This window comes from Acinonyx jubatus, chromosome A3 (assembly GCF_027475565.1).
Source record: "Acinonyx jubatus isolate Ajub_Pintada_27869175 chromosome A3, VMU_Ajub_asm_v1.0, whole genome shotgun sequence".
Classification (NCBI taxonomy): domain Eukaryota; kingdom Metazoa; phylum Chordata; class Mammalia; order Carnivora; family Felidae; genus Acinonyx; species Acinonyx jubatus.
This window is the reverse complement of record NC_069388.1, coordinates 58,981,208-59,004,293: the sequence shown is the minus strand read 5'-3', so window position 1 is coordinate 59,004,293 and position 23,086 is coordinate 58,981,208. Positions and strand designations below refer to the sequence as shown.

The 23,086-nt window shown below is 40.5% G+C and overlaps 1 protein-coding gene across 10 annotated transcripts in view; it reads right to left on the bottom strand.

Moving 5' to 3' along the window:
• The window catches only part of AFF3 (ALF transcription elongation factor 3), a 568,021-nt gene that overhangs the window by 112,457 nt on the left and 432,478 nt on the right, over window positions 1–23,086 (bottom strand). For all 10 annotated transcript variants that reach the window (XM_053200457.1, XM_053200460.1, XM_053200461.1 and 7 more), the window contains one exon: window positions 5,664–5,715. In XM_053200457.1, coding sequence (XP_053056432.1) covers window positions 5,664–5,715 — 52 coding nt within the window. The remainder of the gene's footprint in view (window positions 1–5,663; window positions 5,716–23,086) is intronic.

Here is a 23,086-nt window from a genome sequence, read left to right as displayed (position 1 = left end):
CCAGAAGTCCAGTTTGGCACAAATTGAATTTAAAATGCTTGTGAGACATCCGAGTGGAAAAGTCAAGTAGGTCTACAGTTCAGAAGAGGGTTTGAGGTAAGGATATAACTTTAGAAATTGTATGCATATAAAAAATGAAGGTCATGGGAATGGATGAGATCATCCAGAGAGACAGAGAAAGAAAGGAAGTGGAGAACAGAAATCATGAATAAAGGCTGAAAGATTCTACTATTTAAAATTGGGCAGAGGAGGAGCAGTCAGCAAAGGAGCCTAAGGAAAAACAGTCAAAAGGGCAGGAAACAAACCAGGAGTTTAGTATTTGGCACCTCAAGAAAGTGGGGTTATCAATAGTTTTCAATGTGGTAAGTCTTCTCGTAAGACAAGACACTGAACAGAGCCCAGTATGTTTGGTTCTGTGGAGGTCACTGTGACCAAGTTGTGTAGTTCTGGTGGGGAGGTGGTGCAGAAAGGAGTCAAAAGAAGAAGGCCCCAAGGCCTATCAGGAATATAGAAAATGAAATTCTTTATTAGCCACATATTATCCAACATATATCCAACATATTATCAGTTCTGTGATGGAGGATATTAAGGGAGAAAACCTCTAAAATGCTATCACCAATGAACTGTTAATAAGTTATACACACACACACACACACACAAAATATAATCCCTAGAAGAGCCACTAAAAAAGCAATACAAAGAGATACACTAAAAATACTATATAGATAAATAAAGACAGAATTCTGGAGAATGTTCAAGAAACCTATAGGAAGTCAGTAAAAAGAAAATGGAAAGATGAAAACAGAAATAAAAGGAAAGTGACAGAAAAGGAAAAAATAAAGCAATAGACTTAAGCCATAATATACCAGTAATTACATTAAATGCAAATGTTCTAAATACATCAATTAAAAGACAGAGATTGGCAAAATAAAAGATATGACAATAAAACACTGTAAGAAACTCACTTCAAATACAACAACATAGGTGGGTTGAAGGTAAAAGAATGGAAAAAGTTATATTATGCAAACATTAATCAAAAGAATGCAGCAGTGGCTATATCAGTGTCAGATAAAGCAGACTTCCGAGCAAAGAAAAGAAAATTACTAGAGATAGAGTGGAACATTACCTAATGATAAGAGGTCAATCTACGAAGAAGACATAGCAATCCTAAATGTTATGAACCAAATAACAGAGCTGTAAAATATGTGAAGCAAAAACTGATAGAATGGGAAGGGGCAATAGACAAATCCACAATTATAGTTGGAGATGTCAACACTCCTCTCCCAACAACTGATAAAGCAACTAGAGAGAAAGTCAGCAAGGATCTAGAAGAACTCCACAACAGCATCAACGAACAGGATCTAACTGACATTTATAGAACATTCCACCCAACCGCAGCAGCATACACATTCTTTCAAGTGCCCATAAAACATATACCAATGCAGACCATATCTTGGGCCATAGAAAATACTCAGTAAATTCACAAGAACTGAAATCATAGCAAATGTGTTCTTTGACCACAGTGGAACCAAACTAGAAATCAATAAAAGTAAGACTACAAGAAATCTCCAAACATTTGGAAATGAAAACAACCCACTTCTAAACAATTCATGCATCAAAGGGGAAGTCTCACTGAACTGAAGTGTTCAATTACATGCAACATGGTTGAGTCTCACAAACATAATGCTGAGTGAAAGAAGCCACAATGAAAATACAACATATCAAAATCTGTGGGATGCAGCAACAACGTGCTGAGAGGGAAATGTATAGTGTTAAATTCTCATATTATAAAAGAGGAAGTCTCAAATCAGTAATCTAAGCTCCCTCAAGAAACTAGAAAAAGAAGAGCACAATGAACTCAAAACAACAGAAGGAGGGAAATAATGAAGACAAGAAATCAATGAAACTGAAAACAGTAAAGTTGACAGCAAATATCAATAAAATGAAAAACTTTTTTTTGAAAAGATCAATGACATTGAAAAACTTCTAGCAAGACTGACAAAGACAAAAATAAGATAAGTATCAAGAATAAAATGGGATATCACTATAGACCCAGACATTAAAGGGACAATAAAAGAACTTTTTACATGTAAATGTGACAACTTAAATGACATGATAAACCAATTACTTAAAGAGCACATAGTGCCATAACCTACCCAATGTGAAGTAGTCCAAATAGCTCTTTAACTATTCAGAAAACAGAATTTTTAAGTGTTAAAAATCTCCAGGCCCATGTGGTTCGCTGGAGAAATCTGACAAACATTTAAAGAAAAATTAGCATTACTTTTATATAATTTCTTCAGGAAAAAAAAAAACAAGTACAGGGAACACTATTCAATTCATTTTATAAGCCAGTACTGTCCTTATTTCAAAACCAGGCAAAGACAATACAAAAATAGACACCTTCAGAACACTGCTCATGACCCTGAAAGAGAAACGTGGTGAGGATGAGGAGCAACTGCAATTCTCTTATACTCCTCATGGGAATGCCAACTGGTGAAACCACTTTGGAAGATGGTTTGGGATGATATAATTCATCTTGTGCATGCACATACGGCATGGCCCTGCATTTCTACTCTTGGGTGTAGACCTAACAAAAATGTTCCTATATGCTCACCAAAAGACCTGTACAAGAATGTTAACAACAGCACTATTTTAATAGCCTCAAATATCTTCATGCCCATCAGTAGTAGAATGGGTAAGTAAATTAGGCTATACGCACATGAAGAAATATGAGTAATGAAAATGAACAAATTTCAAGTACATGCAACATGGATGAGTCTCACAAACATAATGATGAGTGAAAGAAGCCAGAAACAACAGATTCCGTTGTTACAACGGATACAACGGATACAACGAATCTGTATGTTTCCGTTGATATAAATTTCAAAATGAAGCAAAATTACCCTCTGGGTATTAGAAAAACAGAGGAGTGCTTATTCTTCTGGAGGGTGGTGACTGGACAGGGACATGGGAGACCTGAGAGGCTGGTCATGTCTGTATCTTGATCTGGGTGCTGAATACATGGGTTTGTGTGGTTTATGAATATTCATCACATTGTATTCTTAGATTATGTGTACTTTTCTCTATGTATGGTATATTTAATTGTAAGTTGACTAAAATGCAAAACACCAAAAGCTTAGTGGATCTGGTGATGTGAAGATAACAGGTAGAGCACAAGTCCTGAGGAAGCGGCAGGCTTTGGGGATCTAACACTAATTCCCACTTTACAAATGGTGACCCTGGAGCAGAGAACAGTTTAGGGGCTGGGCTGACGCTGCAAAGCTACTGAGTCACTAGCAGAGATTTGAACCCAGGGAGCAGGGCTGCTCAGTCCGGGCTTACTCACTAAACTAGCCTGTGTCTTCATTTTTGAGAACACAGAGGCAATGAGGATAAAGGAAGCATTAGATAGAGTACTCAAATGCATGTGAGTCTGAGGTGACTTTAGGAAGGGTAAACCGGCACAGCAAGTTGAAGCTCTTGTGGGTATCTCTTTGTCACAGCAAGTGACCAATATTCACAAGGACAACCAGATATCATGTAAGAGAAGGCTAAGGAGGTTAGTATACTGCATTTATTGAGGCAGGGAAATGTACCATACATTTTTGAAAGATTTTGGGTTAAGGGACAAACTCTGATTACATCTCACAAGAGCATTTATGTTAAATGTTTAATTATCTCCCAATGCCAGAGAAATGCAGTGTGTGTATGCATGTTGCATGTGTGCACAGGCTCTAGTCTTTAGGGGCACAATCATATTTTGGTCTTGGAGGAAAATAATACCATATCATTAGTCTTCTCTAAAGCATGGAAATTATGATTTTGTGATTAGGGCAGGCTATAATTATAGGCCAAAGCAAGATAACTTAATATAATTAGTGTTAGAGCAATCACTTAAACTACCACATACAAAACTGCTGTCTGGAGTCTTAATTACACTACTGTATAAAAATCATTCATTCTGTCAGCCGTTTTCACTGCAAACGAGAAATAGTGTACACACACAGGCACCAAATATAAGAATAAATGATCTAACCTATATATTCACAATATAATACTATCAATGGCTACAGATTAGAAAGGAGTAGCTAATAAAGCAAAATGATTCAATGAAAACTTTCTACTGCCTTACAGAATGTGTCTGGTATATCCTTGATAAATAATTTTTTTAAAATCGAGTTTCCAGTGGAAATATTTCCTGGAAATAACTCTGGAAAATTCTTTCCAAATTAAGAAAGCTTGCTGAATGCAATACTCTGTGAATCCCTTTCTAATATAAAGTATACATAATCTACACATCTGATATTACTTAATCCACAATGTACCTATCTGAAACTCTCGCTGGGAAAAAAACATGATAAGATGAAATCATTAGGTAATAGTCACATAGATGAGGAACCAAAATTAGGAGTGAAGTCATTCTCAGTTCTGCCAAGATTGCCATGTTACAGATACCTGACTCTCCTGGTATGCACACTAGAAACAAGGTAGTCACTGTCTACAAAACCCAAACACTAGCAGCTCACCTTGCTCAATTAACCTTCCTTCACTTGGGGTTTTCTCCGCTTGCCACTCTAGTTTCAATTCAAGTTCTACTTCACACCCAGGCCCCTCTTTGGTGCCTCACTTTCTTCTTCAAGGTGAGCAAACTCTGTGACCTCACAGCCACATTCTGCTTAGATGCTCTTCCTGGAAATGTTCTTTTGAATTTTATTTCACCTCTGCACACTCTCTTTGTACATTATTTCCATTTGCATGGTTAGACAGCTGAATCACCCGTATAGCACACCATGACACCTTCATAAAAATTCACTATTTCAAGATCAATTGCACCCAGTCTTAAATCGCATGTAAAAATAACCTCTGAAAAAAACTCTCTGGATTGTTTTTATACCTACCACATTTGTCCAAATTTAACAAAATACCACATGGATAATAAGAAGAAGGAAACAGAAGTGTAAGAAAATCTATCTTTTGTGTTTTCAAGCTTACTTTAAAAAATACAAACATTTCCTGAAACGCAGAAGTGAAAGTAGTGAATGTTACGTGGATATTTTTCCACCTTAACTGACTGATCAGAAGGGTATTTATAAACCCCTGACTGATGTCTCGAGCTGGTAAATCAACACCAGGGAAGAACATTTTAAGCACATTTATCATCTAAGACAAACAGCCTATTCAGAGCATGATTATTTTTTATTCATCATTGAAGTTCACCTCCACATTTGCTTCTTCTCAATGTTAATAATATCTGTATAAGGTTTCTCAATATTTAATATTACAGCTTGCCTATTGCATGCTGATGAGGTTAGGTCACACGCTTGATCTCTAGAAGACCAGTGAGCTTTGCCAAAAAAATAAAAGAAAAAGAAAATAACAAAAGGGCCTATTTTATACTGAAGTCTAATGCTAGTTAGCTTCATCGTAAGTACCCATTGTTGGTTTCAATGACATAAAAATCACAGTATCACAGTTTTAAGGGAAATTGAGGCTAAGATAGTTGAATGGACTGGCCCAATGGCATGGAAGCTCATAATTATCAGAAGGCACCCACCATCCTTGAGCACCACAATTTAGAGTGTGTATGACTCAGTTAATACCCACCGAGTTAGCAATGCTGTGTCACATTCAAAAGACAGTAACATAAAAGAAAATCTTACCTGTTCATTCTCCTCTTCATCACTACTTAGCTTAAGGTCATCTTCTAGCATTCTGAAAAAAGGAACAAAGAGGTATAGATACTTAGCAAATTCAAAATAATTCAGTACCAAAATATCTTTATTAGAGTAATGATTTAACCATAAGTCTGTTTCCTGATTAATTAAAAAAAAAAACCCTTTTAAGCTTTTTCTTCTGATGTACTTAGAAAATAACAAACTGCCCCATCATGAAAATTAACCCTCTTAACAGTCCTTAATAGGGTAAGATGGGTTGTTTCAAGAATATGACGTTTTAAACAAACAGAATCAAATACACCTTTTGGTTGTGAAGTTTTAATTCCACAGTATTTGTTCAGTGTTTACCATGTGACAGGTGCTATGCTATGTCTCCATTTACTATTCAAGGTAAACAATGAGAGAGCAAGTAGAACTCTTCCGACAGCAATAACACAACAAACTAGAGCTGTGAGCATTGGCTGCTTAGATCTTCCACCGGCCAAGGATCTGGAGAAGACATCTGCCTGAAGATCCTGCTGGATGAGGAAAACTCAACAGGAGAGAACTTTCTAGAAAAGCCTCTGTGAAGGCAACTAACTCCCCAGTGCTCCCTGGTGTCTCAGATTTGCCATGGCGGAGGCAGTGGGGAAGTATACTTTTGGGTCTGTAAGAGTTAAAAGTAAAAACATACAAGCAAAAAAAATCAAACCCTATTATTTCTGATGATGATAAAATTGTATTCTTAGTACCATTGCTGAACTGTTTATAGAATAATAGTTTTCAGATTAATTCATTTCAAAAGAAATCTCAGAAGGACATTCTATAACACAAATGAAAGCAGAGCTGTTCTGTGGGGGGTGGGGAAGGGTCCATTTGTGATAGATCCTGGGGCTCCAGGAATCAGTCTGAAGGCCACTGAACCCATATACTTGACAGGCCTCATTGTTCTCCTTGAAGTCACCTTCCAAAGACTCTACCCTAAAATGTGCCTCATTTCTTTAAAGGCCAATTGTGGGCCCATCATCAGTATATTCCTCTGAATATTTTTTGTAAGTAATTTCAGTGACCTTTGGGGTGAACTTGGGGTAAAGATTTGCTGGGGCAGTGCGTGGACCTAGTTTTGTCCCAACCGGCCATGTGTTTGGAGAAAATCACTTAACTCCCTTACCCTTGGTCCCATTTTCTGATTTGTAAAATGACAGGTTATGCTGGGCAATCTCTAAGGCCCAATCCTGATTAAGATTCCATGAGTATAGAGAATAAAATTACCCCTTACTTTGTAAAGTAGAAAAACTCTTCTATTTGTCATAGAGTGAGACTGAGACTTTCAGTCTCTGAAAACTGAGAAATTTCTAAGCAATTTTTGGTGTACCATTTAAACCATAACTATTAGGACACCAGATCTGCTTTTTCACAGGCTATGGCTATTCTACCAATATGGAGAAGTATCACTCTTTTATTATTTCAACCACAGGCAAACCAAGAAAACATCAGCAAAGACTGCAGAGCTCCATCCACAACTGCCCTTTATATCCGCCTGGCTGCCATTCATTTCCTTTGACCTTATAAACTCCTACCCTTGGCTTCAAAGAGAAGAGACGTGGTGGTAATTTATTAGAGCACTGTTTAGGAAGAATGTAGGAAGGGGACTGTGTTTTCTTTGTCCTTGAGTATCCAGTGACTAGCACAGTGATGGCACACAATACAATACCAGCTTGCTGGCTGGGCTGGGGCACCTTCCCCACGATTATTTTCCTACCAAAAGGCACAAATGCCTTTCTGATGAAAAACCCCAGAGGAGCAGGATAGTTTCTTGCCTCCACCCCTCACTCCCTCTTTAGAGGTAAGCTGCCAACAGCTATTTGGTTTAATCTCAAGGACTGCCCTGTAAGCATTGGGTGTTCTAAGTGTGGGTGGTCCTGTCAGTGGGTGGAAAGAAGGAGGGGGAAGGACACACACAATCATCATTAACAACCCCCTTGTTGTTGGATGGAGGTCATATCAAGGGTGACTGAGAAGTTTCATCTTTATATAGGCAATAGCGTGCACAGACTTGAAGGCCACTGTCAACCACAGCAAGAAATCCCAACATGCCCCAAAGCAAGGGATCATAGCTTGGCTGCACACCAGCCATGTGACTCGGTCACCACGCGAGGCTGGCAATGCTGAAAGTAACCACAACAGTAAAAACAGTGTGTGAGGTTCTCTTTTAAGGTAGGAATACAGCTTATTTTTGTTTATTTTAAGCATGTGCTAAAATGTGTACATGCATCAATGCGTGTTTGTTTGAGTTTCATACTGTCTCTCATATCCTCTGATCCCTGGTAAGTCACACCTCTGGGTCTTGGCTTTGTCATTTCTATACTTGTCATTTCTACTTTGTCATCACTTCCAGAAGAAAGGCAGTCAGAGATCCACCTTGCCTTCTGAATTTTTTATATTGAGAAAAAAAATGAATTTATTGTGTTTCTGGTTGAGATCTAAAAACAAAGGATCGAATGTAAAAATACCTTGTATTCAAGACAGACTTCCAGAGAAGTCAGAATCCAATGAAACTTCAGAATCTTGAAATATGGAGAAATGGCAATGAAACACTAAGTCAAACAGCTCATACATAATCCCACAGCAATCCTGGGGTACCGCTATTACCAACACTTGCAACCACAGACCTGGAACAGCCAGTCGCCGCCACCCTGTGCCCAATCCCCAACAGACACGCTGAGGAAACTGATGCTCAAGGCCATCCAAGAATACAGACCAGCCCTTCTGTTTTATTCTGATGGTCACAGCAGAATCCCCATGACTCAACTTTCAAAGTGAGTGCTTGTTTCCATTCACTGCGTTCTTCAAGTCTGGCTAAACAGACCTGGGGAAGAGGAGCCAAAGTGTGTATTTGAGGTTATAGCTGAACAATGAAATGTGGTTAGAGAAGAAAAATGCTGTAACCCCCATAAGATCCTAAGAAATGTCAGTGTTTTGTGTGCGGCAGGTAGACTGCAGGCTGGGATTACCTCCAGCTAAACACACAAATGGCACTGTTGCAATCCCCAACTCTAATCCCACCCACTTGAGAACATTTTTATCATCTGTCTATTTCTGAAAGGAACAGATTGGCATACGTACATTAAACAAGAACAAACAACTACAAAGGCGTAAGCCAAAAGTGAGAGAAAATCCAAATTAAGTGTTGGCCAGGCCAAAAGGCAGGGGCTTGGGATCTCCGACTCCATTTCCAAAAAAAGGAAGGCAAAGCCTCTGATGTTCTGAAGGGCTGAAGGCAGAGTTTGGGATGGGTCATACGCACATAAGCCCATGAAGCCTGTGCTTCGGCGTCATGGTGGCTCATGTGGGCACCTGCCGCACCCTTGCATCCTTACATTTGAGCACCACCCAGCCTTCTTCCAGCCAATGATGCCCACCCAGCGAGAAAGCAGCTCCCTTTCATGCTCCCTTAGTGCCTCCCCTTCCAGAACTCTTGATTAGGAGCAGATCTCAGCGTTGAATGGATCTTTGTGCCAGGCTGGCTAAAAGCACTTTCTACGTTACCTCATTCAGTCCCACAGCAACTCCTCTGAGGTGGGCGCTGCTGGGACAGGAGGCTGTGGTGGTCCCAGCAGGCTGCTGGGACAGTCAGGCTGCCAGGATGAAACCTAGCGCTGCCACTCACCTAGCTGAGTGACCCAATACCTGCCTTAATGGGTTTTCTGGAGAAATCATTACACAACCCTTGGAAAGTGCTTAGTACAGAACCTGGCATGGAACAAGCATTCAATAAACGTTCATTTTCACTAATATTCGTCTTTTATCTCTGAGGGATATGCCTTAGAGCATTTAAAGAATTTGCATGGGTAAACAATGTGAGAGAAAAGATATTTCTATAATGATGCCTTAAATCTAAGCTCTACTTACCAGAATAGAGCTTTCTACTTTTTTTATACCTTTTCCCCCCTTACTATTTTTCTTTTCTGAAAAGAAAAGATGAGGCTCTCTAGAGGGGTAATGTATTTTAGGGTATAATTGCTGCCATGGTTGATTGATTGGATGTGGCTTCACAGCAAGAGAGGACAGTAAACATGCCCGTCACCCTCAGTGCACAAGGAGATCTGCTCTGAGGGCCAGTGGTCAGCCACATGGCCAGAGTCCCTCAGCAGGAGCCACCAAGTGATGACAACGGGGATGCTGAAATAAAACAGACAATAAAATGAAACTTTTCGAAGGATGAGCAGGGAGCAGAGGTGCGGCCAGAGGTAAACAGAAACCTGGACTCAATGCCCTGAACACCTGAGGGGCTGTCAAACTGCTGTCAGAGGCACTCCAGGGTGGTACCCCTTGTGACTTCCCTCTGAACCAGGTAACTAACAACTGAGATGGTAAAGGACTTGGGCAAGAGTTTTAAACATGCAATTGATGATTAAGATTCCATCTATTTTTCACTGGGGAACTGCATTAAACAACAGTTTCTTATCTTAAAATTACTGTCCCAGGTATGTTATGCCATGCCCTATGAGTACCTGGTACAGGTCAAAAGGTTTGGAGCCCCAGGAGGGGGCCTTGTGCGGCCTGCGTACAGGAGAGGGTGTGACAGAGTGGCTTTGGAGCTCTGAAGCCACTTTGCCGTGTGTGTGCCAAGTACTACCTCTGCGGGTGGGTGTTGGGGGTCTCTTCCGCAAGTGAGGGATGAATGGCAACACTGTCTCTCCAACAGCAGGATTGGCATCCGGTCTCTCAGCCTTCTACTCCTTCTTCTGCCCATGTGCGAGTGGGGGGAGGGCTGGCACCCTGTCTCCCAGGGCTATTACATTTGCATTGGCACTATCACTCTCGCCATTTACAAACTGCATGCAGTTGTGAAGCTCTGGCACACACAGTTCTCACAGAACCCAACTGCCTCCTCTGATGGGATCTTTAGGAGCTCTCATAAAAGGGAGAACTTAAAACCCCTACAACTTTAATATTTGTGGCAACTTTCCCACATGTAGTATTTTTTAACTGGGCAACAAATTTATGTTGTTGCTAGTCCTTACATTTTTGAGGTATGGCACTTTCCAGGGAACAGGAACAGTAGCCTACCCTTAGCAGATGGTCAACTGTTTCTAACGCTCCACTATTTCTTCACAGGTATTGCAAACGGGCACATTAACTGCCTTCAAATGTAACGGCAGCCATTTCACAGAGCAGTGGTTTTTAATTAATAGGATTTCCCCGGAATTACTTGCCATTTGGGGCCCTTAACAGACCTGAATCCTTTAGCCCTTTAAAGTTCATTTCATTTTGCTTGATCTTAATGGCTTTTAAAAAATCTGAGTTTTAATTGGGCTGTTTGATTTTCAGATTTGCTTCTATATCTGGTGCTACTATGGTCTCCACCTATTTGAGATTTAAAGCCAAAGACAAATGTTTATGACTCCCCATTAAACATATTCATATATGCAAATATCTATTCTAGCAATTAGCAGTGCACGATAGCCTACTCGTTATGCAAGTATACCTCTCTGCAGGTATTCCCCAAGCCATCATCTCTACTGCTCAGAACATGGGGAGGAAGTTATAAAACACATTTCATTCTGTCTGAAGTCCACTGCTCTGTCAGGGTCAGTGCTACCATCTGCCTGGGCTTATTTTCATAAATAGGTAACCACTTTTCCTCTGCATTTGTTCAGAAGAATTTAGCTCATATCACTCGAGTCGACTGGGAGCCAGGAAGGCTAGGATAGGCTCACACTGGGGGTTGGTGATTTAATGCATCCAAGGTACAAATGAAGTAACTTAGTCTGGAAACAAATGGAGAGATCAGGAGTAAGACAAAGGGTGTGGTCTAGATGACCCAAGCGTTTTCAACTCTGATATCTTCCTATCCAGGGTTTCATATTTACATCTTTTGAAGCAATGTTGATGCATAGAGAGTTGGTTCACATACATTTCCTTCCTGGACCTCTTCTGCCTGGGACTGTTTTGGTTGTCAATGAAATCACAAATAGCTCTCTGATTCTGTCATGCTCATCCTGGGTTGGAGGGTGAAGGTGCATTGTATCTTTTCTGTTTGTGACCTTACCTTTCCTTACAGATGGTAAATTCCAGTGGTCTTTTTCTCCCATGTACAAGCTGAGTCCACCTGCTACCTTCTACACAGGCCCATCCTCCCTGGGGGCCAGTATCTCATTTCCTATTTAGGACTCTCGCAAAAAATCAACCTCATTTAGAAAACCTGCTAAACCCTGGTGAGATACAAGATGAATGTCTTTGAAATCTCATATCTAGCATGTTAATGTAGAATAAATGGAAATCAAAGGAAAATGAAAATCAACACTAATAAAAAAAATCACAGTCAGTGGTGGGATGAGTTCTGGAGACCAGGGGGCTCAGGAAAAGTTGTGAGGAGGAGAGAGTACTTGAGGGGCTTCAAGGTCCTAGAGGAGGCAGATTGAAATCAGGGACTCTATCCTGCCCCATGAAGGAAGGGTGACAGCCAAGCACAGAGTGCTTGGGGGAACAGAGGTATTTATTTCCCTCACTCTCATGATATTTTAAAAAAAGTAATACAGGGGCGCCTGGGTGGTGCAGTCGGTTAAGCGTCCGACTTCGGCCAGGTCACGATCTCACGGTCCGGGAGTTCGAGCCCCGTGTCAGGCTCTGGGCTGATGGCTCAGAGCCTGGAGCCTGTTTCCAATTCTGTGTCTCCCTCTCTCTCTGCTCCTCCCCCGTACATGCTCTGTCTCTCTCTGTCCCAGAAATAAATAAACGTTGAAAAAAAAATTAAAAAAAAAAAAAAGTAATACATACATATAGTTCAGAACTCTCCAAATAGGAAAAGGTGTCCAGGGGCGCCTGGGTGGTTCAGTTGGTTAAGTGTCCGACTTTGGCTCAGGTCATGATTTCACGGGTTCCTGGGTTTGAGCCCCACGTCGGGCTCAGTGCTCACAGCTCAGAGCCTGGAGCCTACTTCAGATTCTGTGTCTCCCTCTCTCTCTGCCCCATCCCCACTCATGCTCTGTCTCTCTCTGTCTTAAAAATAAATAAAACATTAAAAAAAATTTAAAAAAGGAAAAGGTGTCCAGTGAAATGTCTCACTCCCAGCCTTGTTCCAATCCTCTTACTTCTTACTTTCGTCCCCCAAAGTCACCATTGTCTATAGTTTCTTATACAGTTTCTTATAAGAAATAATAGTTTCTTATTATTTCAGATTTTCTTTATGAATCAACAAGCAAATATGAATGCAGCACATTAGACCCATCAGGGTAAGTACATGGCATTTAAGAACAACTATGAGGTGGACAAATATAATGTCAACTGGATCCTCTTTATCTGGCTGTGGTAGGCAGCTTCCAAGATGCTCCAAATGATCCCACGTCCTGGTATTCATGTCCTCATGCACTCCCCTCCCCTGAGTGTGGCCGCACCGAGTGACTTGCTTCTAGTAAATGGAGTAGGGCAAAAGGGATGGGGTGTCACTTGCGAGTTCAGGTGACCTCTGCTTGTTGGCATGCATGCTCTTACTCTTCATGCCTGCTTGCTTGGATGGAAAAAGCTGCCAGGTTGTGAGCTGCTGTACGGAGAAATCCCCACGGCAGGGAGCTGAGGGGAACCTGCTGCCAACAGCCAAGGAAGAACTAAGGTCCTCAGCCCAGCCACCCAGGAAGAACTGAATCTTGCCAGCAACCACATGAGTGAACTTGGAAGTGGGTCTTTTCCCAGGTAAGCCTTGAGGGGACTGCAGACCCACTGACCCCGTGCTGCTTTGTGAGAGGTCCTTAGCCAGAGGACCCAGGTGAGCCACACTCAGATCCCTGACTGACAGAAACTATAGGGTAATAAATGTTGTTTGAAGCCGCTAAGTTTTGCTGTAATTCGTTAGGCATTGATAAGTAATTCATATGCTGGCAGATGATTTTAAATATTTAGTGTGTCCCTTTTCAAGATCACTCTCAGCTGCTCAAGCTAAAAGCATTAGCAGCCATTATTCAAGCCGTTCAACAGAAGTATACTGTGGGCCTAAAGGGTAATTAAAAAGTTGTAAAAGCCATGTTAAAAAAGGTGTGAAAAACAAGTAAAACCAACCAACAGTATGTTTTATTTAAGCCAACATATCGTTTCAATGATAATATACACAGTTCAAATGCTCACTAGCCACATGTGGCTAGTGGCTCCTACACCGGACAATGCAGGCTCATAGAAGGTGAGGGATGGTCAGATCTCTAGAGGTTTTGTTTTTCCCACCCCACTCAGCCCTCAGCCCCCCATTGCCTATTTCAAATGTCAATCTCTAACACTTCTTGCCTGCACCTGACAGGGTGCACGGAACAAGCCTATGAAGGCAAAGATCCTGGTAACTTAGCATGTGAAGGAACTGAGGGAGGAGAAAGGGAAGGTTTTGGTTAGAATCATCATAAATGTGTAGCCCCCACTGACTACCCTTGGTGGAGACTGGAATCCCAGAGGTCCATTTTGTGTCAGTTAAATGTTTCAGTGACCCATTCTGCTTCTAATTCTGATGATGCTAATTACATGTAAGCTTTTGGCTTCACAGAAGAACTGGAAAGCAGAACCTCGCACAAAGCTGCAGGTGGCCCACAAGAGGGGTATGCTCAGGGCAATGTGTTTGGGAGCCATGGCCTAGGAAACCAGAACAGTGGGCAGCTTTGCAAATACACCTTGTCAAAGGCTGACTGTGCAAGGGACGTCTACCCTTGTTGCTCTGACATACCTGCTTCTCTTAGATATAGTAAAGACACAGCTCCCAAAAGTTAAAGAATTCTAGATTTTTTTTTAAGTTGTATATTTTTAAAAGTGTGCTGGCTGTTTTTTTTTTTTTTTTTTTTTTCACTTGGAATTGCAGTTCTAGCTCGGGATGCTGAGTGGCCCAGAGGGAATTCTCCGTCTAGGAGAAATAGAAAGCTGGGCCCGTTTTCCTTGAACATCTATCTCATGGATGTTCACACAGTTCATGTGACCATGAAAGTATGAAAATGCTCCATCTTTTCCATTTAGGGCAATGTACGCCACAGTTATAATGAAGCATTCTGTGAACACATCAGACTTTAAAATTGCTCCTTCCTGAAAGAAGTACAGGAGAAAAGGGCCGTGTGGACTCTATCGTTTCTATCAAAAAACAACCGTGGCTTTAGAAATAGCACTTTAATAGAGAAAAGCTCTCTCCTCAAAGACAGTTTCAAAATTCCTATCCTTGTTTGTTACAAGGACTTCTAGAAAATTAGTTTCTGAACTTGGTGTCCTCGGTTTTAGAGGATTCAATTTCTAAGGCTGAGTAAATTCAAGTACAGCATGTGAAAGAATAAGATCCTTTTCCAGGTAGATACCAGAAGAGAGGTCAGAGGACCCTGACTGGGAACATAAAGTTTTCTTGGCTGCATAGATTCGATGATGGGTATTTCTTTATTTAGCCCTCTTTGCAGGGGAATGTTTACACCTAACCAGAGGAGAAATGAGATATGCACATATATGGCTTATGTTTGTGATGTTGAATATTAATTGGTTGTCAATAGATTAATAAGCTGGTTGCCTATTCTGTTTGCTAACTAATGTTTAGCTTATTTAATTGATAACTTTTGACAATAAGAACACACTGAACCTAAAACGGTTACACATCCAGTAGGTTAAGATTTGTTCTTTGGTTCATGATGCCAGTTTTTGCATTTTTGTGGCTATTGTTATTAATAAGTTAACTGCTAAGTGTCCCTAATTGAGAGATTTATTTGAACTGATAAACTGTTAGAATTAGAAAAGAGAACCAAGCATAATCTCCTAATTAGCAAATGAGTGCACTTTAAGTGATACCAACCTCACATGTTGCCTGTGTATGGCATAACACAGTGGTTTCTAAACTTTACTGCACATCAGAATCACTTGGGATCTTTGAAGAATACCACCCCCACATTCTTATGTAACAGGGGTGTGATCTGGGCAGCCATGTTTTTAAAAGCCTCCTAGGTGATTCTGATTTATAGCAAAGTTTGGGAACCACTATATAACACACACCTGGACAAGAGTCAGAAGAGCTGCATGTCTTCAATAGTTTTGGACCTAAATTCTGAAGTTTTAGTTTACCCATTAATAAAATGGGATGATAGTTGATTCAAATGAGAAAATAAGGTGAAAGCACCCTGGCAATTGCAAAGCCTCGTAAGGGTTTCTCAATGATGTGGTTAATGTTACTTTAGGTGCTTTAAAAAATACTGATTCTTTTTGCACAGTGAAGGAAGTCATCAACAAAATCATAAGGCAACCTACTGAATGGGAGAAGGTATTTGCAAATGATATATCTGATAAGGAGTTAATATACAAAATATATAAAGAACTTATACAACTCAACACCAAAAAACAAATAATCCAATTAAAAAATGGGCAGAAGACCTGAATAGACATTTCTTCAAAGAAGACACACAAAGGGCCAACAGACACATGAAAGGATGCTGAACATCACTCATCATCAGGGAAATGCAAATCAAAATCAAAATGAGATATTACTCTACACCTGTTAGAAAGGCTAGAATCAAAAAGATAAGAAATAACAGGTGTCGGCAAGGATGTACAGAAAAAGGAACCTTCATGAACTGTTGGAGGAAATGCAAACTGGTGCAGCCACTGTGGAAAACAGTATGGAGGTTCCTCAAAAAATTAAAAATAGAACTAGCTTATGATCTAGTAAGTTCACTATTGGGTATTTATTTAAAGAAAATGAAAACACTAATACAAAAAGATACATGCACCCCTACGTTTATTGCAGCATTATTTACAATAGCTACGATATGGAAGTAATCCAAGTGTCCACTGATAGATGAATGGATAGAAAAGATGTGGTGCATATATATATAGTGGAATATTAGTCAGTCATAAAAAGAAGGGTATATTGCCATTGTGATAACATGGATGGATTTAAAGGATATAATGCAAATGAAATAAATTGGACAGAGAAAGACAAATACCATGATTTCACTCATATGCAAAATTTAACAAAACAACTGAAGAAGAAAAGAGACAAAAAATTAGACTTATAGATGGAGAACAAACTGGTGGTAGAGGGGAAGAGGTGGGTTAGAAGATGAGTGAAATAGATAGATACAGGGGAAAGAAAAAACTGATTCATGGGCCTCATCCCCAGAGAATCTGATTTAACTGGTCTTGGGTTGGGCATGGGCATCAGTGTTTTTGACAGACAGCCCAGATGAATTTACTGTTCAGTCAGGGTTAAAAACCACGGCCTCAACTCCAAGTGAACGATCACCTTCTCACTGGGACCATCTCCAATTCACAGGACGGAATTCTTCACATCTCTCTAACTGAACAGAATTAAATCTCTAACTGTCAACTCTTCTGGCTCCAGCTTTCCCCTCCCCTTGCATTTGAATAAGAAAGCTTCCAAGGGAGAGGTGTGTTTTCCTCAATGCCTAAAATAAGGGACAAACCCATCAATACTAATGAGTTAAGGAATTATTGTTAGTGTTTTAGAATTCTTCAGTGGTTGTTTTCAGAAGCCATGGACAATGCTGGGGCACCTGAGATTATTTTCTGGCCTTTTCTTCAGCCCCTGGGAGGAAATAAGAAGGTTATAGGTTATCCTGCCTTTCAAGTTCTCAGGAGGAGTCCCCAAACTCCAAGACAAAATAACACAGTGCGCTGGGTTGTCTATTGGTTGACATCTCAGCTCCCCTTTAAAGCACTACCCAGTACCACAGGTGCTAGAGGCCTGGGAACTACATTCCCTGCCTGCAGAAGTTTTGGGTTTGATGTCACCAGTGAGAAGCATCGAATAGGGTTCGGAAGGTTAAAGAGCAATGGAAGCCATTAATGCTCCCAGGTCAGCGAAAGCCGTACATAAGCTTCAGCAGATGGCAGATGTGCTGTCAGTAGCTTCCAGGCATTCTGGCACCTGTAGGTGCTGCAGACATCTGAGGTTATTGTTAGCACCTTTCCGTAACTCTGGCTTTTACCGATTTCCTGGTGGCTCCGTGCCTGTAACTACCCTAACCCTCCTGATGCATTTGGAAGCCACTAATGCCGTATCTTAAGTGCGTTTCTACTTAAAATACCTAGAGTGGTTTCTCTTTCCCAGATCAAACTCTGACTTAACATATGGTAATTAGGAGCATGAACTCTGAAGTCAGAAAGCCTGGTTTATTGATGTACATTCAGGCCCTGCCACATTCTAGCTGTGCATCCTTGTGCAGAGAACCTAGAATTGCTCGGTCTCAGCTTCTTCATCTTTATTTTTAAATTTTATTATTTACTTATTTATTTATTGAGAGAGAGAAAGGGAGAGAGAGAGAAAGATTGAGAGCATGCATGAGTGGGGTAGGGTCAGAGGGAGAGGGAGAGAGAGAATCTTAAGCAGGCTCCATGCCAGTGTGGAACCTGATGTGGGGCTTGATCCCACAACTGTACAACCATGACCTGAGCTGAAACCAAGAGTTGGATGCTTAACTGAATGAGCCACCCAGGCGCCCCAGTTTTCTTATCTTTAAAACATAAAAATAAGAATGTTTACCTCCCAGGAATATTGTGGGAATTATATGGGGAAAATGCACAAAACATTTTGCAGTGCCTGATACACAATAACTAATACATATTCAGTATTATTATTGGTATTTTATTACCCATTCCGTCTTGTAACAATGTGCATGTGATAATTTAAGTCCATTCCCTTCTTCTAACAGAGAACATAAACTCCTTAATTTATTGACCATCTCCAAAGAGCCAAGGGTATTCTAGGTGCTAGTGATATAAAGTTGAAAAAGTCTTTGCTTTCAAGTGGCTCACTGCTTATTGGAGGGAAAGTCAGATCAGTAAACCTAGGAAACTGATAAGCAGTGGGAGCACAAATAACCATCTTCTTTCTTTGTCAGACAATCCTGGCCCCTTTTATTTTTCCTCATAAGTTTTATTCTCCAGGCTTTGAAGCATCTCTGTATTTCTCTCTTGTGTCCACTACAAGTTCTCCGACGTCCTTCCCAATGTACATTCATGTGAGGGACACAGTCCACTGTATAGGCTATATCGGTATTAACCGGAGTGGGAGAGACACCTGTCCTATGCCTGAAGTCAACAGTTCCTAATTGTTCTTCACCTTGTTCATTTAGTTGCTTCCTCCCTGTGCATCTGCCTCTTTGTTCAGGATACCCACAGGTAATTTGAGATTCATCACCAAATTTTAACAACCTTGTCCTATGCTATGTGGACCTAGATGACTATTCTGGTTTCTGTGACTGTGGAGGGAACCAAGCCAGACCTGGATACTGCAGAGATCCAGCCAATTCCTCACCCCAAGTTGTCCAGTCCCTGGAACATATGCCCTCAGGACTTCTGGCTACCTGTGACCAGATGCAGGCTTTGTTTTAAAAATATATTTTTGAAAGAGAGAAAGCATGAGTGGGTGAGGGGAAGGGAGGGTGGGTGGGAGCAGAGGATCCGAAACAGGCTCTGCACAGAGAGCAGCAAGCCTGACGTGGGGCTCGAATTCACAAAGAGAGAGAACATGACCTGAGTTGAAGTCAGATGCTCATTGGTGGCTGCAGCCTTTATACTAAATCCACTAACCCACACTAAATCCCCCACTAAATCCACTAAATGCCACAAACAACAATAAACTGATCATTTAAATGTAAAGAGAAGAAAAGGACATCCATGTTCCATATTAGAGAAAAAGCATCCTATTAGCTATTCATTAAAAAAGATCTCATATACACCAGGACCAATACACTACTTTTTAAAAAAAGTGAATAGGGTTGAAAGTTAGGCAAATATATTAAATTGTCTAAACTCATTTTCAGGTATGCACAACTGGTTTTTGCAATGGGAAATAGTTGCCCATTCAACATGCATCTCTATCCACCAAATACATCCTTATGGGAGTTGTTCTGTTCATAGTGATACAGAACGTATCAAACAACCCATGCACATTAAACCCTGCCATACCTATTGTAGAGGATGGTTCCATTTACTGAACTGGAAACAGGGTCACAAGCATCAGTCAGGGCCACTCCACAAAAAAGTTTCAGCATTTCCTTATAGTTTTAGGTCAGGTGTATTTTGGGTTTAAGTAGAAAAGAGTAAAACTGCAGAATCAAGTTGTTGCCTACCCAACTTTTTACATATTCATCTATTTGACTTTCATGTGGCAGAAAGGAATCTCAAGTGCAAAGGAAATAATTCATGTGAAAAATTTTAAGTGGTAGTGCATATTTTTGAAACAGAATGGGACTGTAGAGTAATGTTTGTTCTACTTATGAAAATGACCAGTAATGATCATGATAAATGTAGTCACTATCCTAGAGGTCATGGTGTAAATCCTGCCTAGGTGGGTCTATTCATTGACGGAGCATAGGAGTAGGGATGAAGAGAAGTAGGGCCGCAGTCCAATGTAGACTTTCTGATTTTCCAATTTTAGATGGGTCAAGAGTCCTGGTCCACAGTTTTTCATTAGAATGGTAGAGAATCAACTGAGCTCAGGACCAATACTAGACACACTGTGAGGTAGATGTACTATTGTCTTTGGAAACCTCTACCATTTTAGGTGCACCATCTCCCTATCCCAAGGCTCGTGGCTCCTTTCTCATGCAGCATGTTCAGGATCCCCTCTGGGATAGACAGATGTGGCATTCAGTTGTCATGTCTCCTTAAGGTTCTTCTTCTCGGCTGTGACAATTTCTCAGTTTTGCTTTGTTTTTGATGATGTTGACCACTTTGAGGAGTGTTAGCCATGTTTTTTGTAGAATGTCCCACAATTTGGATTGTTTGATATTTTTCTCATGATGAGGTTAGGGTTCTGGGGAGGAAGAGTCCAGAGGTAAAGTGCCATTCTTATTCCATCATATCAAGGGTGCACATTATCAACATGACTTATCACTTATGATGTTAAGCTTGGCATCACTTGGCTAAAATTGTGTTTGTCAGATTTATCCACTGTAAAGTTATTCTTTTCCCCCTCTTTCCAGACTCCACATGGAAGTCCCTAAGGAAAATTCATGCTTAAGGGGTAGAGATTTACATTCCACTTCCTTGAGGAGCAGTATCTACAGATATTATTTGGTATTATTCTGTACAAGAAATTTGCTTCTTCACTCCTTTATTCAATCATTTACTTATATCAGCATGGACTCTCACATATTTACTTTCTGTATTGGGTTATAATCCAACATTAGTCAACTGTTTTTTTTTTAATGTATATTTTTTCTTTTCTTTCCTATTTCCTTTCCTTGCTTTCTTTTATTTTCTTTCTTTCTTTTTTTTTTTAAGTAGGCTTCACACCTAGTGTGGAGCCCAACATGGGGCTTTAATTCATAGCCCTGAGATCAAGATCTGAGCTGAGATCAAGTGGTGGCCGCTTAGCTGACTGAGCCACCCATGTGCCCCTAGTAAACTATTTCTTAATCACATAAAAAGTATTGGATTGAGTAGTCCTATAGAAACTCTATAGATAGAACCAAGGGACAGAGTCACAATGTGTTGCCAGTGATTGCTATAGGCATAAATCAAAGGCTTGTCATTACCTGTGCAAACTGGTTAAATTCTGGCCAAATAGACACTTTAAGTCCTAATAAAGCATTCAGATTCTTGATCAGCAAGAGCAGAATTCTTTCCAAATGACAGGTATCTGCATATTCATATGTATACACTAAGGCTATCAGGGACATTCAATTGTCAAATGAACCAGACACCTCTGTTTGTCTTGTTTGCTCACACTGATTTATGCCACATTCATGTACCACTCCTTCCTTGAAATGCTTCTTGCACAGCTTCTCTGGTCCTTAAGGTTCTCTTTACCTTTGACTTCCCATTTCCTTTTGCCACTCTTCAGAAGTTGATGTTATCGTAGGATCCTGTCCTCAGTTTCTATTCTCTTCTACCCCTTCTTACCTCATCTACTCCTGAGGATGACATCTATGACCTCATCCTCCAAGAGCCAGTTCCCTAGGCTCAAGTGCACCCTCGCATTTCCACACTATGGCTTCCTGAAGGCCAGAGACCACATTTTATCCTATAGGGCATCTTTAGCATCCAACAAAATGCCTGGCATAGAATAACCACATAACAAATGTTTGCTGAGAAAATAAATGAATCTCCACTTGGATGTGCCTCTATGATTTGCCTAAAACCAGAACCCTCTCACCTCCCCACCTAAAATCCAACATGCACTGCTGAATTCTATGTCCAGGTCCATGATACTATTACCCACCAGGTCATGTGCACATGGTTGTTGACTTCTCCCTGCCCTCTTTACAGACAGTAAAACTCCTAGAAGTATGTGTTCAATGTCCTAAGTTTTCTTTTGAACCCATCTTCCTCCATCCCTCACAGTACTGCTTTAATTCACACTTCTGGTACCCCTGTAATAGCTTCCTAACTTCCTCCCTCCAGTTTTTCCTCCAGGTTCTATTGCCCATCTTGTTGCAATCCACCTAAAATCTAAATCCATTGTACCTGCTGCTTGTTAGGGATGACAAGGCACTTCATGGCCTGGCCTCAGCTCTCTGCAGTTGTTAGCCTGTCCCAGCCCTTATAATCAATACTGGAACAATGCAAACTATATATAGTTACACTTGTCAGAATCTCAGCCTCCACCTCTCCTGCCTGAAATGCCTTTCTTTCTATTCCCTGTTTTCATCTATTATTCACCCTTCAAATGCCACCCCAAAGGGCATATCGTCTTGATGCTCAATGACCTTAGTTAATTACACTCTTCTGTACACCGTCTAATAGCATATTTGCCCACACTATAGTGTAATTATCTGTCTTCAGACTGTCATCTACCTGACTCATGGGCCCTTGAAGGAAGTGTCAGCCTCACTCCTTTCTGTGTCCCCAGTGCCTGAGGCACACAAATATTTACTTAATGAAAAGTCATAAGCACACATGCCTCCATAATAAGAGACAAAACCTGCAACACTGCACAGAAGAACTTGATCCATGACTACAAATGGAATGGAATACACTTAAAATCTTAAAATCTATCTTTAGAGGGCTGAAAAATGAGCTTGAGATAAGTTATATAAAAGTTTACTTTAAAAAGCTCTTGAATTTATAATAACCACACTTTTTAGAGCTCATTGTCTATTAACTTCAAAAACAGAAAGTGGCTGGGCAAATTTGTCTACTCCAGGATCAGACCAACAACGGAAGGGCTCAGAAACTGGAGAATCCCAGGGCCTCAAACGACTCTGCAGCTGTTTATGAAATAAAAAGTGCAAGGCTAATGGCCATGTGCTGCTGCTAAAATTCTTGCAGGAAATGACTGGGTAGTGTATGCTACTTTTTATCCAGATCTTTTCCCAGTCAAAATCTGGCTTTTGACAAATGTATTTTGGTTAAAGTTATCTTAATACAAGGTAATATTTTTTAAAAAAAGATTAAAATTGTGTTTTGAAGAGTTTCTATGCAGGCACAGTGGAGTTTCCTTCTTTTGGTTTCCCTGATGG